The sequence below is a fragment of the Schistocerca americana genome, chromosome 3, assembly GCF_021461395.2.
Source record: "Schistocerca americana isolate TAMUIC-IGC-003095 chromosome 3, iqSchAmer2.1, whole genome shotgun sequence".
NCBI lineage: Eukaryota > Metazoa > Arthropoda > Insecta > Orthoptera > Acrididae > Schistocerca > Schistocerca americana.
Window position 1 is genome coordinate 793,746,063 of NC_060121.1, and position 25,413 is coordinate 793,771,475.

Here is a 25,413-nt window from a genome sequence, read left to right on the forward strand (position 1 = left end):
ATGAGAATAGGGCATGATAAGCAGTTTTTAGTACACACATGTTCTTACAATATTTGCTAATCATATTTATAGCAAACACATTCTTCGACAGCTTACATGCTAAGGAGTCAATATGCATGTCCCATTTGAGGCTGTCCTGGATTGTAATTCCCAAGAACTTTGTCCATTTTTCCTTTTTTACAATGTCATTTCCTATGGATAATTTCATGTCAAATTCTATTTGTTTCCTTGTGTTAAATTCCATCATTGCAGTCTTTGAAGCACTTACATTTAGATTGCTTTCATTAAAATACTTGACTATTTCATTAGTTACACTGTTGCACAGTACCTCCAGACTCTCATAGTCTTTGTATTTACACACTATTGATGTGTCATCTGTATACAATATTTTTGTACAGTTAGGAGAACAATACTGTATACCATTGACATAAATCAAGGAAAGAAGGGGTCCCAAGACAGAACCTTGAGGCACTCCATATTTGATGTCAGTAATTTTAGATTTGTAAGACCCACTGTTTGTTTTAAGCAAGACAAATTGTTTTCTATTGCTCATAAACAATTTTATTAGCTCATAGCCAGTTCCTCTGATACCCAGGTTCCACAGCTTGTCAAGTAATATGGTGATGTTGACACAATCAAAAGCTTTTTCTAGATCAAGGAACACTCCAGTTACATACTCCTTGTTCTCTATGGCTGTTGTTATTTTGTCTATTAATTGAGCTGCTGCTACTGATGTTGACTTGTTTTTCATAAAGCCATTCTGATTTTCAAATATTAAATTGTCTTGACTCAGGAATGTCATTAGTCTAGTATAAATAACTTTATCAACTACCTTAGAAAATGCAGGTAAGATTGAGATGGGGCAGTAGTTTTCAATTTTAGATTTATCACCTTTCTTGTAAATCGGGGTTACTTGTGCTGTCTTTAGACTATCTGGGAAACAACCTGATGCAATTACATCATTTACTGCTGTGGCCATGGCATCAGATATGTTGTCTATGTATCTTTTCAGTGTACTGATAGACAATCCATCATAGCCTGCTGATTTTGTATTTTTTAATGACATTACTATGTTTTTGACTTCCTTGTTATTGGTTGGGGCCAAGTATATGCTTTGTATGATCAGAATGCCCCTATATCTATGCTGAAGATTCTTAAAATGGTCATTGATAGATTTTCCGACAGAAGAAAAGTACTCATTAAAAACATTTGCAATCTGACGTTGACATTTCATGATATGACCTTTATGGTTTATAGTAAAATCACATATTGATCTGTCCTTACAATCCCTAAAGCTATTTATTACTTTCCATATTTATTACTTTATACCTTTATTACTTTATATTTATTACTTCTAACCTGTGTTAGAAGAGGTTCTTAACATTGTGGCTACATATTTACCTTTAGTTTCTAGCAGAAGATCTTTATAGTAATCCTGATAGTTCTAAAATTCTACCTTTAGTCTATTATTATTGTTATTATTTATCATTGCATATTGGAAAAGTCTAAGTTTCTCTCTTGCTGTTTTTACTTCATGCTTTATCCAGTTATTTTTTTGTATATTTTTGCAGTCATTTACTGTAAAGGTCATTTCTGGACATGAGACATTGAAGCAATAATAAAAATCTGATGAAAAATCACTGAAAGCAATGCTGTTTTTTTCACCCCATTGTAAGCTTTCCAGCAAACTGTTGAAATCTTTAACATTGTCGTCATTGGTGATTCTTTTTGTCGCATATTGTTTCTCTTTTCTATTGACATGAAGATTTTCAGCTTCTATCAATACCTGTACTGCGTGGTGGTCAGAAATGGCAAGCTTCAGAACTGATGCACTGTGTGTAAAGTGGGACATGTTAGTTATAATGTTGTCAATGCGTGATTTTATACTATTGGCCTCTCTAGTGGGCTCGTTTATCAGAAATGTTAAGTTAAATTGAGCTAGTATTAGCATTAGTTTTTTAGATACAGAGTCATTGGACAGCAAGTCAATGTTTATATCTCCAGTTAGTATTATGTTAACCCAGCCATTTTTATTGCAGTGTTTACTGTCAATGTCAACAAGCAGGTCATTAAGAACATCAAAGAAACTATCTAGGCTACCAGATGGAGGTCTGTATAGGCCTATAATAATAAAGTTCTCTTTCCCCCACTTATAATTAATTGCTGCTAGTTCTATTACACCCTCAACACTGAAAGCACTTACATCTATTACACTATAATTACTACCACTGGCTGCAAAGATAGCTACCCCACCACCACGTTTCTCTTTTCTACTGAAGGCAGAGCAAAAGATCATGGAAAGTGGCTTACATACACTAATTAGCTCATCTGTGTACCAGTGTTCACTTATAACTAAAACATCAGGGTTATCAATTGCCGCAATGGTATCCAACTCGTTGTGCTTATTTCCAAGACTTTGAAAGTTCTGCTGAATTAATTTGAAAGCGAGTTTGGATTGTTGAACGCTTGATGGACATGTCACCATACCAGAACCACTTATACATTTATCCCTAAAAAAGAAATATCAGTTGACAGAGTGGTTTTGGTATTTTTCACTATCCATTTATTCAAGTTGGTCTGTTTCCATGTACTGGGAGCCTGGGAAGAATCAGCTTTACCTGGTGTTTTCAGCAGCCATTTGTCCAATGTCATCTGTCTATACCCATTCCTGCAGTCTTCTTGTGTTGTGGAGCACTCATTCTTCGAATGTGTGTGTTTTGAGTATACGTTGTTCCTAGCATTTACGACGATTTCACAAATAATGGACGCTAAGTGACTTTTTCCGCGCCGATTGAGGTGAAGGCCGTGAGTGGTGTAAAGATCTCTACTAAAATGTTGACATTAACCATTTGTACGTTTGCATAACGGTTGCAAATTTCTGCATATTGACTGTTTGTATATGCTACTGCCCGGTTTACACAGGAGAATTGAGGCAAGTCATACCTGTGTGGAATATCGAGAACAATGACGTTTGAGTCATTTAGATGGTTTAGAGCAGATTTTAGGGCATTAACAGCATGCAAACCATCGTTGTGTGCGACGTCATTTGCACCACCACATATTACAATGAAGTTTTCCTTCATTGTCTTTCGAGAGATATTGTTTACAGTTGAAAGCACTTGGTCAAAATGAGCGCCAGTTTTAATAAAACCTGAAGCATTTACTTCACTGTTTACACTTTTTATTTCGTGTGCAAGGCCTCTAAGATGACTATCACCCATTAAACATACGTTTATTCTTCTTGCTGCATTTGTGGTGTTAGTTAAATTAACTGTCATCTTGAATGTTGAATTTACCTTGCTTCTGTTTACGAGTGATGGTTTTGGCTGGCGAGGTTCCACATTTTGCTTAATAACAGGCTTTTCTTTCAGATGGTGCACGATTTGATCTTCTGTAGATAGGCCTACCGTTTTTTGGAGCACGGCAGGAGAATTTATTACTAAAGATGATGAAATGATTGCTCTATGGTTAGCGTTACTGGTACACCCAGAATGTGTTGGCAAACTTGAAATGGCGACCGAATCTTCAGTCACTGCATACACTTTATTTCTGTCGAATTCACTTACGCCCTGCTTGGCGGTTTTTAGTTTTCTATGATCATTTTCAAGACATTTGAGTCTATCAGCAAACACTTTGTTTTCTGCCAAGGATCTGCGCACAATTTCTTGCAATGAATTAATAGTTTCAACTAGTTTTGCTTTGTCAGGATGGGCTTCACATGTTACACACTTACATTTTGATCTGGATGATTTTTCACTGCGGGTTTTTTGCTTGGCACTAGACTTGAAACTTTGCGAAGCACTTTTGTTGATCATCTTCTTGCTATTGATGCCGGATAATATTTGAAAATTCCAAATTACTGGAGGCACAAATTCACTAAACTTCTCAATTGCCGCCATCTGACTGAGACCAGCACTAGGTTTGAACAAATTTGTGCTCCGGTATTCTGATCCTAACTGGTCCTGCAAAAGTTGGCCTACACCTCTGGCATGTGAACTACCTAACAACAAAACCTTCTTTCTCTTTGCTGACTTCCCTACATTCTTATTCAATTTGCTACTGAAAGTTTGTTGTGCCCTCTCTACACCTACCTCTGTCTGAGGCTCATCAGTTTCTAACTGAAGCAACAGGTCAAACTTATTCTTCCAATTCACCATAAAGCTGTCTGACAAAGTTCTACATCTGTTCCTTCTGTTACCTGTTGCCACTTCCTGCCTCTCTTTACCCTTCTCCCTCCTTACTCTGTTCAGATCTTCCTTAGCCTGCTCTAACTGTGCCTGAAAGGCAGCAATTTTCCCCTCCTCTTCCACTATTTTCCTATCTCTACTGCATATCCTACAGAACCACTGATGAGTCTGATCCACTTCCCCATTTCACACACCTCTACAGTCATCTCAATGGAAAAAACTACTGCACCCATCACACCAACCCCCAGAGCTAACAATTCTACTGCACGTCAGGCACTTTTCACTCATGGTAAAAATCTTACTTTAGTGAGAATAAGTCAAATCAAATTACTGAAAAACAAGAAAGCACATTTATGAAAGATTAGCTCTAGTCTCAATCGTATGTGAACAAACTTACTTTAGTGACAATAAGTTAGATTACCAAAAAAAAAAAGAAGAAAAACACGTTTACAAAAATTAGGCCTAGTCGCAACTGTATGTAAACAAAGCTACTACCGTATGTGCAAAGTTTCCAGATACCAGAACTTAAAATTTACACTGTGCTTCACAAAATATGAGTTAAACAATAAAGGGATATGCTTTTCTTACATTGCTGCAATGGAACAGAACAATTAAATGAGATTCTATAAGTATTACTGTGCTAAAATGTATGCAAGAATACAATCGTAACCCTACTTTATGTTCCTTTCACGTTCTCTGGAATAATACGTAAAGAGAAGTGAAACCTTTAATATAAAGCTTGCAAAACACACTAATATATGTTTTAAACTAGTTTCCTGAACTAAACTGAGTTTTATTACAGTCTAAATCATTTACCTGTATGGCAGCAGAAAAGCCCTGGCAAAGGACATGGTTCAGTCGTTCCAGTCCTGGGTGGTATTGGGTGACAGTGAGGGTGCTTCTTTGTGGTTGGTTCTTGGAATGGATGTGAGGATCAGGTGTTTGTGGGGATATGGCATGGGAGACGTGTTTGTGTATTAGGTCTTGGGGGGTACTGCCTATCTGCAAAGGCCTTTCGTGCCTTTTACATACTGGGCAAGGGAGTTCTCATCACTGTAGATGCATCTGCCATTGGTGGCCAGGCTGTATGGGAGGGATCTTTTGGTGTGGAAAGGGTGACAGCTATCAAAGTGCAGATACTGGTGTTGATTGATGGGTTTGATGTGGACTGAGGTGTGGGTGGAGCCATTTGAGAGGAGGACATCGACATCTAGGAAGGTGGCATGATGGATGGAGGAGAACCAGGTGAAGTGGATGGGAGAGAAGGTGTTTAGAGTGTGGAGGAAAGTGTCCTGGCCTTGGATCCAGATTACAAAGATGGTGTAAATAAACTTGTATGATACCAGGGGAAGCTAGCAATGTTTCCTCTAGGTGGTCCATGAAGAGGTTGGTATAGGAGGTTGCCATGTGGATGCCCATGGCTGTGCCAGCAATGTTTCCTCTAGGTGGCCCATGAAGAAGTTGGTATAGGAGGTTGCCATGTGGATGCCCATGGCTGTGCCAAAATTTTGTTTGCATACCTTCCCTTCAAAGGTGAAGTTGTTATGGGCTAGGATGTAGTTTGTTAGGTGTATGAGGAATGGAGTGGTTGGTTTGGAATCTGCAGGCTGTTCAGAGAGGTAGTGTCCAATCATGGCAAGGCCATGGGCATGAGGGATACTGGTGTTTAAGGAAGCTGCTTATACAGTGATGAGTACGGACCGTGAGGTAAGGGTGTGGGGATGGTGGAGAGCCAGTGCAGGAATTGGTGGTATCTTTAACATGGCAGGCTAGGTTTTGGACACTTGGCTTCAGGTGTTGGTCAACAAGGGTCAAGATTCATTCGATGGGAGTACTGTAACCAGCCAAGAAGGGGTGACCAGGATTGTTACGTTTGTGGATTTTGGGGAGCATGTAGAAGGTGGGTGAGTGGGCTGTTGTTGAGATGAGCAGAGAGACAGATTCAGGGGAGAGGTTCTGGGAAGAGCCTAAGGATTTCAGCAGGGATTGGAGGTTATGTTGGACTTCAGGGATGGGGTCAACAAAACAAGGTGGACCACCTATCTACATCTACATCTATGTGATTATTCTGCTATTCACAATAAAGTGCCTGCCAGAGGGTTTAATGAACCACCTTCAAGCTGCCTCTCTACCATTTCACTCCTGAACGGTGTACAGGAAAAACGAGCACCTAAATTTGTCCGTGCAAGCCCTAATTTCTTTTATTTTACTGTGATGATCATTTCTCCCTATGTAGGTGGGCGCCAACAGAATGTTTTTGCAGTCGGGGGAGAAAACTGGTGATTGAACTTTCACGAGAAGATCCCATCACAATGAAAAATGCCTTTTTTTTTAATGGTTGCCACTCCAATTCATGAATCATGTCTGTGGCACTGTCTGCCCTATTTCATGATAATACAAAACAAGCTGCCCTTGTTTGAACTTTTTCGATGCCATCTGTCCCACCTGATGTGGATCCCACACCACACAGCAATACTCCAGAATAGGGCAGGCAAGTGTAGTGTAAGCAGTCTCTTTAGTAGACCTGTTGCACTTTCTAAGTGTTCTGCCAATGAATTGCAGACTTTGGTTTGCTCTATCCACAGACTTTGGTTTGCTCTATCCACAACATTATCTATGAGATTGTTCCAATCTAGGTTATTTGTGGCACAACATGCAATGGAGCACAACATGTGAGATTTCAGTGGCTGCTTCACAAACCATACCATCTGGCTCCTCCCTACCACCACCAGATTTTTTGAGCTGTGCAGATAGGAGCTAGGCTTAGAGCACATCCTTCTGTCCCGTAAACTCTCTGGCCTAAACCTAAGGTAATTCGTGGTCCCCCCACAAAATAGTGTGTGTGTGTGCGTGTGTGTGTGTGTGTGTGTGTGTGTGTGTGTGTGTGTGTGTGTGTGTACGTGTACGTGTGCACCACCTCACATCTATCCCAAGAACCAACCACAAAGAAGCGCCTCCCTTGTCACCCAGTCTCACCCGCGACTGGTATGACTGAACCATGTCCTTCGTCAGAACTTCGATTATTTATCATCATGCCCTGAAATGAAAGACACCCTACCCAAGATACTTCCATCCCCTCCCAAAGTGGAGTTCTGCTGCCCACCCAACCTCCACAACATCCTAGTCCACCCCCAATCCCCCATCACAGAGATCATTCACTTGTGGAACACCCAGATGCAAGACCTGCCCTGTCCACCCACCCAGCACCTCCTATCCAGTCCCATCACAGGCTTATCCTACCCCATCAGAGGCCAGGCCACCTGTGAAAGCAGCTGCAACCACTGCACAGCAGTTTACATTGGTATCACAAACAACCAGCTGTCAATCAGAATGAATGGCCACCATCAAACTGTTGCCAAAAACTAGGTGGCCCATCCTGTGGCACAATATGCAGTGGAGCACAACATGCAAGATTTCAATGGCTGTTTCACAACCCATGCCATATGGATGCTCCTCACCACCCCAGCTTTTCTAAGCTGCACAGATGGGAGCTATCCTTACAGCACATCCTTTGTTCCCATAACCTCTCTGGCCTAAACCTAAGGTAACTTACTGCCCCCCCCCCCCATCCCCACCAAATACTGTGTGTGTGTGTGTCTGTGTGTGTGTGTGTGTGTGTGTGTGTGTGTGTCTGTCTGCCTGCACCCCTAGCTAACCCACAGACAGTACCCCACTCTTCCACGAGCTGCTAGGTGCTTTCCTCACAAACCCCTTCATACCTCCCACCTCTCTCCATTCCTCATGCCACCCCACACTGCACCCCACCTCAACCCAGTACACTCACCATGTGCCAGGAAAGAGCTGGCAGTCAAATGAGCACAATGTATGGTGACAGGCATGTGCTTATGAGTGTGTGTGTGTGTGTGTGTGTGTGTGTGTGTGTGTGTGTGTGTGTGTGTGTGCGCGTGTGGTTATGTCATGTTTCTCCTGTGTTTGTGTTTGTGTTTGTGTTTGTGTGTGTGTGTGTGTGTGTGTGTGTGTGTGTGTGTGTGTGTGTGTCATGTTTCTCCTACAGATTGAGAAAGTAAGTCCTTTCTGAAAGCTAGCAGAGTAAATCTCTGTACCTTTTGTGTGTGTATCTGTTGACAAATCAGCACTTCTGCCTTTAGGTGAGACATCTCCTTTATTCCTAAATAATTCATAAATATACTTCGTGCTGGTGATCTGTAAACTTTCAGTGCTAGAAGCTTGTGTGTTTACAATCTACTATCATGGCACAGTGTTCAAAATGTAGTTCAGCATAATTTTTGGTGACCTGAAAGTCCTGGGACTTAACAGCATTTTTTGCATGTGTAGACATTCCTTCTTTACTCTTATTCATTCTACAGAAGTTTGGTATTAGCTTGTATACAGCAATGTGAATCTGTTCAATTTCAGTGATTTACATATGATATTGTGATATGCACAAATCTGCTGAAATTCCATCTGCTTTTTCATTTTCCTGAGTAGATATGAGAATTTCATTTGTAAGGATTCTTATATTTCGATGAAAGACACTAAATACCTTCAGCTTTATTCATCTTACAGTATTTTGTTGTACTAGTGCAACAACTGTAACTACATTTACTCTTCAGATCTGTCTTTTAAATGAATTTATCCTATAAGAAAGCATACAGAGCACATTGGAAATCACTGGGATACAGTAAATACTGCTTTGGTCAGACTGGATGCTTCTGGATATTAGCTGTGCAAGTACTCTCTTACCAGAAGCATTGAGATGTGAACAATGCCATGTATGATGCACCTGATTGAGAGGAGATGCATCACTTACAACCATGTATGACTGTCCCTCTCACCTCAGCAATTTTCCATGTTCTGTATTAACACAGTCCACAGACCACTTCATTCATGGCTTATCATCAGAGGGCGACATACTCTTCACTCTAATGTGAGGAGCTTTTTCAGAAACACCAGTGATGTCATCCCTAATAGGATATGGTGCAGACTCTCACCACCTAATATTATTACATAATCTTCTTTTCCAATATCCTTCCTAAAAGAAATGCATTATGCTTACAAAACAGAGTAGCCTGATATTCACTACCCAGAGAGTTCTGAATCCATTTTGATGTTCTCCTCTCATGATTACTACCCAGCAATACTACCATTTTGGCCTTTTCTTCCTACACTGGTTTGGAACTTATTTGGATGTCTGAATGCTTTTGTCCTTAGTCTTCAAAGTACAGAAGCAGTTGAAGACAACTGGACTGAGACAATCAGACCTGCAATGTCTCCTGGATCTTTTCACTGATTTGGAAAGCTTGACTGTAATCTAATGTTCTGGTCTACCCTACCAACAGAATTCAAGAAATGTCTGTAGTGAGTTGCCCTTCCGCCACCTCTGACTTGATCAGCATAGAGCTGAAACTTGCCCCAATTCAAAGATGCAGTTCAGGGTAGAATAATAACCTTGCACTAATATGCCACAATAAGGAGTTCACTGGTAACATGAGGAATTTTATTTGGATTTATTACCTTATGTGTGTCACAGTCAACTTTCAAAAAGATACATTATATTGAAAACGCAGTTTCTTTTAATACACTGTGAAGCAGCGTATAAAAATTACACGCAGCTGAGCTGGTAATGTGTTATGAGATCTCTGACACCAAATCCAAAATAACATGTACAAATCTTTTAAAGATATTAAAGGTTGAAAGAAGTAACTCCTTGCCAAAAAGATGAATCACAGTAGCATAGTATCAAAATACATAATGAAATAAAATTAAAGAAATGCAGGGAGAACTCTACATTTGGAACAAACTACTTGTTTGACAATTCTAAAATTTTCTGCTATCCAATTGAATGAGTTCTTTGAGAAGGAGCAATATTTCAAAAAGATTCATTTTGTGATCTTGTGACATAGCATCAGAATGACATGTACATATGTCATCTTTACACTTTGTCAGAAAATGATGTGAGTCATTCTTATCAAAATAGTATGTCCTTTCTTCAGTAGCACTCCTGGAATCCAAAGAATGTCTACATATATACTCCACAAGCCACTTTAAGGTGTGCAGCAAAGGGTACTTTTTGTACCACTGTACTTCTCCCCTTTATGTTCCAGCCTGAATGGTTTTTGGGGTGAATAATTGTTTGGTAAGCCTCCTTGTTGAGCTCAAATGTTTCTAATTTTACATTGATTTGATGCTGATTCATCTCATCAGAAAACCAAGATGAATACATTAAGAGCTTGTTTATCTTATATTAGAGAAACAAATCCAAAGAGAAAGCTTGAGGAAATTGGTAAAACTGAAATTTTAATGTCATCTGGAAACCTAGAAAGACACATGCTGTTACTTTTGAAGTTTACAGTAGGGTACAGTGCGCAAATTTGTAGCTCTTTTTTTTTTTTAATATTCTGCGTACCAGCTTCCTTATTTTTTTCTTTAAAACTGAAATAATACTATGAAAAATTATCTCTGTTGCAGGGACTTCTGTGGGCTTTGACGTGTACTTATTGCATTTACGGCAAATCACCTGTACTGAAGAAACCACTTAAATACTCAGATGATGCTGTCACTGAGCTTGCAATTCTAGGATCAGTAAGCTTATGTCTGACACTGATTAACATTATTCTCATTTTCGTATTTGCAGCCATTGTACTCAAGGTAAGCATGCTTTTGTAATAGCATTTAATTTGGCTATCAGAAATAAAGTTAAGCAACAATGGAAATTCATGGATGGAATAATACATAAAATGATTAAAAGCCAAGCACTCACTTATAACTGACTGATGTGTGGTCCATAGAAACACGATGACAGAAAACAGTATTTACACTAGCTTTTGAGTGCTTACACTTTCCCTAATAAAAGTGCACACAGTTACACACACACACACATTGACACCAACACCAAAATGCACACACTGTGGTAAGACTGACTGTTGACTGAATAAATGCAGCACACAAAGCTAAAAGAAGATGTATGCCTGTTAATTGTTGATAGTAGTTGCCTGGGCAAATGGAAATGGGAATGGTGTAGGAAGCAAGCAGGAGTAGTGGGATGCTGTGAGGGAGGTCAGTCAATGGATGACTCAGCTCCGCAGAGCATATAAGAGGTAGAGCAAGAGAGAGGCAGATGAGGGAGAGGGAAGGGAGGAAATCAGGGGAAGGTGGAAGTACAGAGAGAGACACAGGGAGGGAAGAGGTAAAGGGAGAGTGGTGCAAAAGAGTGGGGAGGTGGCAAGAGAGAGAAAGAGAGACCACATGGGGATGGAGGAAGAGTGGTGGGAGAAGGTAGAAAATGATTTGGACATGGAAGGAGTGGTGTGGACTGAAGAGATCAGCAAAAAGATAATGTGAGTTAGTGGGAATCAGCTTAGCACAGGTTTAGACCAAAGGGATCATGAGAACACAGGGTATGCTGTAGAGACAATTCCCATCTACGTAGTGTAAAGAAACTAGTGGTGGAAGGAAGTATCCAAATGGCTCATGTGGTGAAGCAGCTGTTGAAGACTCCTTGTGGTGTGCAGAATGTTTGGTGATTTGATGGCCAAGTTGGCAGTTTCACATAGTTTGGTAGTGGACATTCTAGAGAGCAAACAGTAGGTTACTTGTCATGCCCACATAGAATACTGCAGCATAGCTAATGTAACATGGCTACTTTCACATGTGGCCCTGACTTTTATAGGGTACAAAAGGCCTTTGACTGGGCTGCAGTAGGAGGTGGTGGGTAAATTTATGTGACAGGTATTGCACATGGGTCAACCACAAGAGAATTACCCATAACCTGCAGGATTGGGAGCAGGATTGGAAAGGGAATGGACAATTGGGAGCAGGACTGCAAAGGGAATGGACAAGAGTATTCTGTAGGTTGGGTGGGTGCTACAACACAACTTTGGGTGATTAGAGTAGGGTATTCTTCACCCCAGGACATGGCAAGAGGTAGTCAAAGCTCTGGTAAAGGATGTGATTGAGCTATCCAAGGTTAAGGTGACATTAAATGTTCAGAGGAGTGCTGGTCAGTGGCTGGTTAAAAGGTTTACTGGTGTCAGAGGAGAGACAGCATGGGACATTTATTTACGGTTGAGCAGAAGAGGATACTGTCTTCTAATAAAGGCTCTGATAAGGTTATCAGTATGTTTCAACAATTCCTGCTTCCATCACAGATGTGGCATCCACAAGTGGAGAGGTGACATGAAACGACTGACAGGTGTCCAAGTTGAGGTACTTTTGGTGTGCTTGTAAATGGACATAGTTATGGAGCCATCTAAGAGGTGGAGAGTATCATCTAAGAACATGACTTGTTGAGGTGAGAAGTACAAGGTGAGGTGGACTTGGAAGTAGGTATTGAGGTTATGGAGGAAAGGGTGAAGATTGTCCCTGCCATGGGTCTCCACAGCAGGTGCCTGGTTCATGCACCCACACTGACTGCTGTTTGTTGGCGATGAAGGCAGGAATTTGCACAACAAATACTACATTTGGACATAAACTGAATTGTCACGGATGACCTTTTCACGCATGAAACATGTTTAATGCTCCATCTGACAGATGGCTGTTGGTGTGTACAGCCCTGCGACAATTGTCATAAGGATGCAGGCCAGATGAGGGAGTGTTATTGTCTGGAGATTGTGTTTGTGGCTAGGCGTAGGTGATCCTATCATTCCGGAAGGCACAATGTGTCAACACAAGTATGCATCTATCCTTACAGACTGTGTCCACAAATACATGCAGTTTGTTTAATCTTGGCACAATGCAATGTGTCACACAGCTTATAGTGTACTTGTGTGATTTGTAGATGAGTTTACTGTAGTCCCCTGGCCACCAAACTCCCAGGTTTATGCCCAATTGCAAATCTGTGTGACCACTGTGATAGGACTGTTCATCCTATGAGTCCTCAACCTAGATTTCTAGAACAGCTAGTCATGGCACTGGAGTCAGCAGGTCTCCACATTGCTGTTGGTATCTTCCAGAAGCTCATTGACTCTCTTCCATCATATCCATGCTGCAAAAGATAGTTATTCAGGGTGGTTGCATTAATGTGACTGGGACATGCAGCATTCTGTGTGGGCATGACAAGTAACCTATTGTTTACGGAAGAATTCCACTAACAGCTGGTAAAATTCTTGTTTATTAAAACACAACCGGTTTTGCAATCTAAAGCTGCATCATTGGGTGCAACCTACATGGATATTAAAATTTATAAAGGAATGTCTAAAATATAGTCACAATGCTAAAAGATCATAGGCATTCCCATCTCTCCTAATCAAAATTTATGATTCAGTGAATATTGTCAATAGTATGGTGAGTGAAAGGTAATGAGGGCATGCTCCATTCATTTAGGACAAACTGTTGATAGGTTAAACTAGTGATCATAGAGTCATGTTTTTTAAAAATTTGGCTACATCTAAAAAGAGAAAAGAAAAATACTTTTTGGTGAGAGGATGCAAAAATGTTTTAAAGGGGCCAGAGTGGTGATAAAAAATCATCACTGCTATCATTATCAGTCATGGCACTATGCAAAGTACTATGTGTAATGTATCAGGTGGCAATTTCTTAGTGGTGTGATGGCAGGGCAGTCTGGTGTCGGGCAAATTAAAGGTGACCTGAGTGAATGACAAAGAGAGACTAGCTGGCTGGTGGAACAGAAACCATCCATGTAGACATTGTGACTTCATATACTCATGACTAGGAATGCTGGGTCACTACCATTACAAGCAAGAATAATACAGAATTTTATTATGTATTAATACCCAATCATATAAACAATCAAAATTAGCTAGAATGCTACAGTACTTTAATTTTAGTTGCTTATTCAACATAAACGGTGCATTTTCTTTTTGTATCTAAAAATTTCTGCTTCCTCTAATACATTCAAAATATGACTTTTTTCTTTTTTATGAAGTATTTTTAAATTTTCTGAAGGCACTGCATCACAAGCCCTTCAGAATAAATGTGTAAATGCATCTACACATGCAAAGATACACCGGTCACTCTCTTTTGAGTGTGGGAAAGACCCACTGTAGTCCACATATAATTTCTGCATAGGTTCCTTAACTGTATCGAAAAATAGAGTCCCTTGCCATGTATTTAATACGGGTCTGCTAATACCACAAATTTCATTCAGATTTTGAAACTACCCAAATGACGACCAACTGCGGTTTTGTGGTAATATCTGAAGGCTAAAGAAATTTGATCATTCAGTAGCATGACCTTTCACCTCAATTCCCATGGTCTAAATGATACAACACATTTCCCTTCAAACAATAGGTCTTAGCCACTTTGCCCTTCTTTATAATTTCCTTAAGAGATTTTAACTCAGGGTCTACATCTTGTTGTGCCACAACATCTTTGAAGAGCAATGGAAACCTACTAAGGATAGGACAGCTTTGATTATTGAATGGTTCTGGTGAGCACTCTCCTAGGAAGTCTTCATCAAGGTTTTCTTCCTGCTCCTTAAACACACAACTCAAACCATTGGCCATGATGTTATCACTTTCACAAACATGCCTAATCCTAAACTGGAAGTCTGAGATACCTATTGATGACCTAACAATTTGCCCATTTGCCTTGGCCTGGCCAATACCCAACTGAGCACACGATTGACAGTTTCTAAGAGAAATGGTTGATATTCTAACTTTTGTTTAAACTTCTTGAGACCAAACAAAACCTTCAGTACCTCCAGCTCATATACAGAATATTTATCTTCTGCTGGAGACAGCTTATGTGTGGCATAAGCAGCAGGCTGTCTTCTGACCACCCCTTCCTGCAAAAGGATCGCCTTGATTGCTGACATGGAGGCATCAGTTTGGATGACAAATTCCTTGCTAAAGGCAGCCATGGATAATAAAGGTGAGCTCACCAGGGTTTTCATTAAAGATCACTTGTCCGGACAGACTTAAATTCCCTTCCTTTCTTCTGAAGATCATTTAAAGATCCTGCTAGTTGCAAGAAATCAGAAATAAATTTAGAGAAGTAATTTGCCATGCCAATGCCAGGCTTTTATATTTTTGGGCAGGGGCAAGAATAAATAGCCTTTGTCCAGATCTGATCAATTTTAATACCTTGGTTAGAAATAATATAACCTAAATATGAAATTTCAGGCTGAGTAGATCTAGCCTTTGAAGGTTTAACCATGAATCCAGCCCCACACAACTGCTGAGGCTCCTCCATCATGTGGGCTACATGTTTCTGAAAGTTCTCACTGAAGATCACCAAGATAATGATAGATACTCTCAAATCTGAGGTCAGAAAAAACTTTAATCCAGTATATTCGACAGCACGACTGCCCCTGTAGACAAGACTTAGACTTCTCAGTTAGCAGAATTTGATAGCAGGCTTGATTTAAGTCAAAGTTGGTCAAGTCATTTGTCCTTTGGAACCATGGTAGGCACAGATGCGAATCAGGAAAGGGTATAAACTGAAGAACTACTTTCTTATTGAGAGCCCGATAATCAAGAAGCAAGTGATCTCACACTGCACAGGGGCCTACTCACCACATATATAGGAGAGGAGTATGGGGATTTGTGTGGCCTAATAACTGGCATATTTAACAACCTTTAACTGTCTCATCCTCGGTGGGTACAATTTGAATGGAGAGGCCACACAAGTATGTTGTCCATTCATTTAGTTTTATACTCTGCTTTTTTAATATCACCTAATCTGTCAGTAAGTGCATTGATAATCTGTTTCCACTGTTTGGCTGGTAAACGTTCAAGATAATTAGCTGGAACATCAGTATCAGCTGAGTTAGTAACTTATTTTGATGTCCTGACCTTCCATTCACCTAATGCTTGCAAAACGTACAGGCTTTCTGGCATGAAAATTTGAAATAAAACTTCCTCTGATGTCACTGAGAAATTAAACCAACCTTATGGATGAACTCTGCAGTTTCTCAGCAAAATCTACTGACAAAAGCCAACCTCACACAATACTGGTAGAAAAGAGCTCATGTTGTCACTCCACAGCAAATGGCAGGCAGCTACATTTAAGAAGCACCACAGTCATGCTGCCCACAGCACCAGCAGCAGAGGTGCACATGGGAGTTCAAATGCATCAGAACAGTGGCGAATTTTATGTCAGCACATGATTCTTCTTATGAATGTCTCAGTCTCGCTACTGCTTTTCCTATTACCTATTTTATTTAGTCAATCCATATAAGGTTGCCCTGGAAATATTCAAAATTAAAATGAAAGCTCTAATGGTTGTGAAAAATATAAAGATAAATAATTAATGTACTTTTATGTAGGTTTAATTATATTTGATTTTATGTTCATTTGCAGTCATTCATCACTGGAACTTCATCCAATTGGTTAAAAAATGTTATAGTAAAGTCCCTGTGCAAGAAAGGAGATAACAAAATACAGTCAAATGTCTATTAAATTTCACTTTTGTCAGCATTGTCCAAAAATTTGGGGAAGGCACTACGTGAGTGGCAGCTTAAAAATTTGAGTCCAAATAACAATTTTTGAAGTCACAGTTGCATTTCTAAAAGGATCTGATATTGTTAAAATTATTGACACATAGACTGAAAAATTTACTTCATTCATTGTACAATAAACTGCATGCCCCCCATTATTTTCTGTCATCTGACAAATGCATTTGAGTGCATAAATCATGACATCCATTTAAATAAATTAAAATTTTATTATACAGAATGACTCAAGTTATATTTCTCTGCTAATAAACAATGAGTGTCTGTTTAGAAAACTTTTGTATCATGTTATCAGCCAATCAGACTGGGTAACAGATGTGTGGGGTGTTTCACAAAGTACCATCTACAGCCCTTACTTTTTCATCAATGTATTAATGATCTTTGTATAAAAATCACACAAAAAATGATAAAATTGTAAGTCAACAGAATGGTCATCAGTACTTATCTTTTGGAGGTATAATTCTAAGTCCTGCCTCAAGACACATACAAATAAAAAAAACTGCCCTACTTTCAGAACTGTTAGTTCCTTCCTCAGGGAGGGAAGAGCAATAGTTTGAAGGCAGTCAAAAAGGAGAAATAAGTCATTCAGTTACCAATATGATAGTGACCCACCAGCTGAGAGAACAAGAGAAATAATAATAATGATTTTTCATTAATAACACTAACAGATACCAAGTTTGTTTTGTTTTCAGACAGTATGAACATTATCATAAGTAAGAAATCAAGTATATAATGAGGTGTTCATGAAATTTTCACAAAGATTAATACATGGTTTCTAGCTGTTTCAATATCATTAAACTTTAGATAAGTTATTGTTTGTAGTCCATAACCTGCAAGTACAGTTTATTTATGTGCACTGGATTAGAGTGATTGGAACTTATGGAATACTGCAATAGTTAAGATTCATTCATCATGTTAAGATTCAATACACTATGATAAGAAATGTTAGTTGTAAGGATTCGTATGAAGATCTGATGTAGTGAAGTAGAAGGGACTTCCAACAGAACATTTAATGGGCTCAAGCAGTTAGATGGATACATGTATTTTGTGTGCTTTGTGATATTTTTGAAGAAGAAGATGATGGTAGTGACAAAGGACATCAGTTTGTTGAAGCAATGAAAAACCTTAAGAAATCATCATCATCCTGCTGAAGAATTTCATTTGCTGGAGTGACAAGGATGCTATATCTCCAACATGATAGCTGTTTCTGACACATGTGCTTATTAATGCAGTATGTAGCTAAGATTTTGAGTTTCAGCCTCTTAAAAAAAGTTTGGGCCCAGAAAAAGAACCATTTATGCCATTACTCAAACTGTCAGTCGCTCATCTCTGGTTGAGGTATTGTGAAGGGTAATATACACCAAAAAAGACCTACCATCAAACTTTTTGTATGACAGCTTTATTTTAGTTCTGTGATAGATTACAAATTTTACACTAATGATGACAGAAGTTTTAGCTATCCTCCAAAAAAAGAAAAGTGCAAGGTAATTTCTTGAAAAATTACACATACATTTGGCTATTATATAATGAACAAGTCTGAAATATTCTTGCATGCAAAGAAGTATGTTGCACATTTCCTGCTTATTTTGCCAGTAGATTGTTCATCTTTTCCAAGCAATTCTTGCAATCCCATTTTGGATACTGCTATATCTCAGTTGCAGAAATTTTATCAGAAAAGTGTACTCCTACGAGCATATTTCTGATATTTGCTCTAGGAACAATTTCTTGATCCATTGTTGCGCTTTTCTGGAAGAGTCCTTCACAAATTTCTTCACACTGTTCCCACTCAGATATTTCTCCCTCAAAACCAGAATCATTTAATTCTTCCTCTAGAGTTTTTGAAATTTCTTACCCACTTAACATATATGATGTATTTGTAGCAGAATTACAGAAAACATCAAATCCTAGTGAGTGCATGCTTGAATCTCATGTCAATGCAAGCACACAATAGGTCGGTCAGTTGTGACAGTAGCTCTTACGTTCTCTACTGCTTCTATCAAAGTAATTTTATAACAGAGGATAGCAACTGCCAATAGACAGATAGCAAGACATCCATACATAGTTCTCACACAAAACCAGTCTACTATTGAGTGATAGTTGACTCATGTGTCATGAAACATTGTGGGCCAAGATATACTCAGGTGCATTTCTTTAAATGTAGTTTTGTGGTCTGAGTTGCAGTCATGTTCGGTTGCCAAATATTAATATTCTTATAAATAATATGGCTAAAGTTCACACTCAAAGGAAAGGGACTTTGAATATTAACCTTCCTTTTTTACAGTTATGATTCTACATGTAGCACTAAATGAGATGGCAGCACAATGCAGAATATTTGAGTGAATAATAAATATAGCAAATCAGTTAGAGTGGCACTTACACACATTATCCACCAGAATCTGTCACATGAATATGCAGATTAAGAGCGCATATTTGACATTAATAAACACAAGGCAGCAAGTGATACATTTAAACACAAGATAGCAAGTGATACATTTATAATTAATTAAAATAATCCCGTTTAACAATCAAGCCTTCCAAAACTCATGTGTTCCAAACAAACAGCACAAAGTACAGTTTTCTGTCACTAATGTTTCTTATATGTAAGTCCTTGGTGTCAAACAGTTGAAAGTCAGGGTTGAATGACAACTATTAACAGGCTAGCCTACTACTCACCACACAGAGGAGGCACTGAATGATAGACAGGCACTCTGAAAAAGACTGCTAGATATAATGAGCTTCAATTGAGAGCTTCATCCAAAATAGTGGAAGCGCCAGTGGTGGAGTCATGGCAGTGGTGGCGGAAGCTGCGAAGCCTCCAATTCTGCTGTCAAGAACCAGTGGCAGAAAACTGAGGACAACACAAATGGATCTGGTTCCAGTGGCGATTGACAGGGACCAGAAATGACAAATAAGGTGCAGCCAAGCTGGCAAAGAACGCACCCCTGCGCTGCCTGCCAGACAAAACTCAATGGAACACCAGAGCATGTGGCGCCAAGCCAGAACAAGGTGAAGCAGTGGGAGTGTGCTGCGGCAGGTGCAATAGCTGCAAGAGTGACCGATGGGCGCGGCCATGTAGCAGTTCTGCTGGGGAATGGGTGTCACACAGCTGGGTGCTATAGGAAGCAAGGAAAGTCCATAGCGCGTAAGAGTGTGTGGCACGCAACTTACTCATCTGCGGCTTAAATGTATGCACAAACCGTTCAGCCTTGTCGTTCGACTGGGGGTGGAATGGGGCTGAGGTCAGATGGCAAATGCCATTAGCAACACAGAATGCTTCAAACTCTGAGGACATGAATTGGGGGCCATTGTTGGAGACAATAACTTCAAGAAGGCCCTCAATGGTAAAAATAGACGTCAAAGTCCGAATAGTACTGGCAGATGTAGTAGAAGACATAGGAAAGTTGCTGTACACATCAATAACTTTCAACCAGTGGGTGTCCTAGAAAGGATCCATAAAATTGATAGGAACACACTGCCAAGGCACAGTAGGAGTCAGACACGCAAAGAAGCACTGGTGGGGAGCAGACTAATGCTCCGCACAAGAGCGACAATTGGCAAGCAAATTCTCAATTTGTTTATCAATGCCAACTTGAGTGCAGTGACAACACACTAGTTGCTTCATCTGCACTATACCCCAATGACCAGCTTACAGTAATTGGAGGATTTCCGACTGCAACAAACGAGGTACAACCACACGAGATGGATCATTGTCAGTTCATAACAAAATAACACCGTGGAGTACAGACAAGTTGTGACATTGAGCAAAGTAATGTCAAACAAGTGGGTCACTAATGTGTGTAGCAGATGGAGGCCATTGAGTATGAATATACTGCAAAACAATTTGCCAAAAAGCATTGGCAGCTGTTTTCCAAAGCTGTTTCACAGAGGAAGACGAGCAGACGTATAGTTGTGACGACCACGGCGGACAGAGCCATCACACCGACGTCATCTCAGACGCCGTCGCAATCTGTTCCACCGTGGCGCTGGGCGCGGACGGCGGAGGGAGCGCGCCGCGGGCGGAGGGTATTTAAATCGGCCGCCGCCGCGACCGAACCCAGTTCCCTCTGAGCAGCCATAGCGTACGGATCTCCGTGCCGGCACGTTCACAGGAGCTCAGTCCGTCAGTTCACCTGATGATGGCGACATGTTTGATCGCCGAAATATTGTGCCCGTTGGACACTATAGACCGGCAGCATACCCGTGGATATTTTGATTAAGACTGCACTTTAGTTCCGTCTCTAGATTGTCGCACAGATGACAAAATGGTAGATATCGAAATAGACAACAGAGGGATAGAAAAACAATTAAAATCAATCAAAAGAGGAAAGGCCGCTGGACCTGATGGGATACCAGTTCGATTTTACACACAGTACGTGAAGGAACTTGCCCCCCTTCTTGCAGCAGTGTACCATAGGTCTCTAGAAGAGCGTAGCATTCCAAAGGATTGGAAAATGGCACAGGTCATCCCCATTCTCAAGAAGGGACGTTGAACAGATGTGCAGAACTATAGACCTATATCTCTAACATCGATCAGTTGTAGAATTTTGGAACACGTATTATGTTCGAGTATAATGACTTTTCTGTAGACTAGAAATCTACTCTGTAGGAATCAGCATGAGTTTCGAAAAAGACGGTCGTGTGAAACCCAGTTATTCGTCCACGAGACTCAGAGGGCCATATACATGGGTTCACAGGTAGATGCCGTGTTTCTTGACTTCCGCAAGGCATTCGATACAGTTCCCCACAGTCGTTTAATGAACAAAGTAAGAGCATATGGACTATCAGACCAATTGTGTGATTGGATTGAAGAGTTCCTAGATAACAGAATGCAGCATGTCATTCTCAATGGAGAGAAGTCTTCCGAAGTAAGAGTGATTTCAGGTGTGCGGCAGGGGAGTGTCGTAGGATCATTGCTATTCACAATATACATAAATGACCTTGTGGATGACATTGGAAGTTCACTGAGGCTTTTTGCGGATGATGATGTGGTATATCGAGAGGTTTTAACATTGGAAAATTGTACTGAAATGCAGGAGGATCTGCAGCGAATTGACGCATGGTGCAGGGAATGGCAATTGAATCTCAATGTAGACAAGTGTAATGTGCTGCGAATACATAGAAAGATTGATCCCTTATCATTTAGCTACAAAATAGCAGGTCAGCAACTGGAAGCAGTTAATTCCATAAATTATCTGGGAGTACGCATTAGGAGTGATTTAAAATGGAATGATCATATGAAGTTGTTTGTTGGTAAAGCAGATTCATTGGAGGAATCCTAAGGAAATGCAATCCGAAAACAAAGGAAGTAGGTTACCGTACACTTGTTCGCCCACTGCTTGAATACTGCTCAGCAGTGTGGGATCCATACCAGATAGGGCTGATAGAAGAGATAGAGAAGATCCAACGGAGAGCAGCGCACTTCGTTACAGGATCATTTAGTAATCGCGAAAGCGTTACAGAGATGATAGATAAACTCCAGTGGAAGACTCTGCAGGAGAGATGCTCAGTAGCTCGGTATGGGCTTTTGTTGAAGTTTTGAGAACATGCCTTCACCGAAGAGTCAAGCAGTATATTGCTCCCTCCTACGTATATGTCGCGAAGAGACCAAGAGGATAAAATCGGAGAGATTAGAGCCCACACAGAAGCATACCGACAATCCTTCTTTCCACGAACAATACGAGACTGGAATAGAAGGGAGAACTGATAGAGGTACTCAATGTACCCTCTGCCACACACCCTCAGGTGGCTTGCGGTGTATGGATGTAGATGTAAATGTAGATACGGAAGCAATGCACCGAAAATCCACTAGAAACCCATCAGCTAATTCCTTATCTCATGAATCAATAAACATGCATGACAATTCGGAAGAATCAGACTTGACGTCAGGACCGATAGGTAGACAAGACAAAGCATCAGCATTGCCATGCTGTGCCGTAGGCTGAATCAAAATTTCATAATTGTAGTTAGACAAAAACATAACATCGAAGGCTTATGTTCAGTGACCAAATAGAACTTGTGAGAGTATAAAAAAAATCATGAAACTTTGGCACAACATATACAATAGCTAAAGCTTCTTTCTCGATTTGAGAATAGTTTTGCTGGGCAGAATTGAGCAACTTAGATGCAAAAGCAATCAGACGATCGACAGAATTAATGCGGTGCAAGAGAACCGCTCTGATTCCGTGAGAAGATGTATCGACAGCCAAGACAACTGGTTTGGAGGGATCGAACAGAATCAAACAGCAATCACTCAACAAAGCAGATTTGAGCTTGTGGAAAGCAGCATCACATTCCGAAGACGAAAAAAAAGGAACGTTCTTATGCCGAAGGTGATGCAGAAGCATTGAAATCTGTGCTGCATTTGGTATAAACCGAACATAATATGTAATTTTGCCCAACACAGGCTGAAGTTTTTTCAAGTTCCTGGGTGCTGGCAAGCCTCTAATCACATGGAGATGTGACAATGAGGGGTGGATACCATGTCCGTTAATCATACGTCCTAAATACTGAATGTCCATTTGAAAAAATTTGCACTTATCTCTGTTACATTTGAGTCCTGCCTGCAAAAGTACAGTAAATAAGGCATGCAAAATGGTTCAAATGGCTCTGAGCACTATGGGACTCAACTGCTGAGGTTATTAGTCCCCTAGAACTTAGAACTAGTTAAACCTAACTAACCTAAGGACATCACAAACATCCATGCCCGAGGCAGGATTCGAACCTGCGACCGTAACGGTCTTGCGGTTCCAGACTGCAGCGCCTTTAACCGCACGACCACTTCGGCCGGCCAAGGCATGCAAATTCTGCAAATGTACATCAGGGGTGCGACCTGATATGACAATATCGTCCAGATAATTGGAACAACCAGGGACAGTGGCACACAACTGCTGCAAGTAAGACTGAAAAATTGCAGGAGCTGAAGCACAACCAAACAGAAGGCAGCGAAACTTGAACAATCCAAGGCGGGTGTTGACCACAAAATAGCACTGGGACTGTTCGTTGAGCGGAATTTGAAAATATGCGTCCCGCAAGTCAATCATGGGAAAGAATTTTCCGGCACCAAGCTTATCAAAAATGTCTTCAGGACACGGTGAGGGAAATGTAGTGACCACTGTGTGAGGATTTACTGTATACTTAAAGTCAGCACAAATACGGAGACAACCATTTGGTTTCTTCACACATACTATAGGTGAAGCCCATTGTGAAGCAGAAACAGGTTCAATGACACCACTGACTTGCAAATGCTTAAGTTCAGCAGCTATGGTGTCATGCAGTGCATGCAGTACTGGGCGTGCGCACCGGAAAATAGGCATGGCATTGTCTTTAACTACAACATGTGCTGCAAAGTCTGTGGCACAACCAAGGCCATCAGAAAAGAGTTCAGCAAAACCATCGCATAGTGCGGCAACACTGTGTGCATGGTCACTAGTGTTGATGCAAAGTACGTTGTCCTGAATTGCGAGGCCAAAGAGTTCAAATGCGTCCATGCTAAAAATGTTCGTAACATCACTAGAGTGGAGCACACGGAAAGACACTGTATGTGTCATTGCACCATACATGGCTTGCAAACTACACATGCCAAGCATTGAGATTTCCTGTCCAGTAAATGCAGTCAGCATGGAATGTGAACGGCAAAGGAGGGATGATCCAACCAAATCATACGTTGATCTGTTGAGTAACGAAACTGACGCACCAGTGTCCATCTGCATGTGCACAGAACGTCCACAAATGTTCAAAGTCACATAAAGTTTCCTCGCATCACGCTGAATGTGAGAGGAAGTGCCTGGCAAAACTTGTTATTCACACAACGAGCTGCAGAAACACATGAAGCAGAAGGCCTTGAAAAAATGGCATTAACGTCCATAGGCTGATGTGAATCATGACCACGGCGGTTTCCATTGCAGTGACGCCCATGCGAGTCATGCGAACAGGAAACAGGCTGTGAATTAGAGTTTCTCTTACTACACACAGCTTCCATCTGTCTTTTCTTATTACAAAAATAACACTGTGCTTGACAGGATGGACAAATGTCCTGTGGGCGGTATGAAAACAGTTCCGACAAGATTTCAGTTTCTTAGTGGCACGTTGGAAGCTTGTTTACTCACATGTGAGTGGCACAGTGCAGCTCTCTGTGCCAAGGCTGGGCGGGAGGGCACGTGTTGCACTACACTAGCAGTACATACACCCGGGGCCATGTCAAATGTGGAGGTAGCCATATCTAATGTATTTTGTATGTCTAGCAAGTCCACTATCTCCTGCAAAGATGGGTTTTTAAATCATAAGATTTGCTTGCGGATGTGGTGGTCCACCACATTCTGCATCTCTAATCATGATATCTGCATAAGAGAGTCCACATGAGCAATTAAAGTCACAATCAGATGTTAGTTCCTGAAGGTCCGCTAACCAATATTTATTGGACTGATTAGGACCACGCTGGACGCGAAAGAATTTTTAGCGTGCAGCTACTACATTCATATTGTCACGGAAGTTGGAGCTCAATGCATCAATCACTTCTGCGTAAGTTTTAGTCTCTGGGCAGGCAGTGGGGAACAATTTTACGAGCATACAGTATAACACTACACCCTCATTGGCAATGAAACAGGCAAGCCGCTCTGTACCTAGTACGTTGTATGCGGCGAAGTGTGCCTCGAGCTGGGTGATGTATTCTGGCTAGCATTCAATGTCTGGATTGAAGGCACAAAATGGTTGCAATGTGGGTGTCATCCGAGGTACAGGTGCCGAAGTAGCTGCAATTTGTAGTGTGGGCGGTCCATTTACAGCAGCAAGCAGCTGCGTCATTTGCTGAGCCTGAAACCATACAAGATCAGACAGTGAAGCCTGTTCCTTTGTCAA

The 25,413-nt window shown here is 40.7% G+C and overlaps 1 protein-coding gene across 1 annotated transcript in view; it reads left to right on the forward strand.

The window, feature by feature from the left end:
• Positions 1-25,413, forward strand: part of LOC124607219 — a 216,552-nt gene that overhangs the window by 160,600 nt on the left and 30,539 nt on the right. Inside the window, exon 9 of the mRNA XM_047139490.1 lies at positions 10,617-10,796. Within this exon, the coding sequence (XP_046995446.1) occupies positions 10,617-10,796 (180 nt within the window). The remainder of the gene's footprint in view (positions 1-10,616; positions 10,797-25,413) is intronic.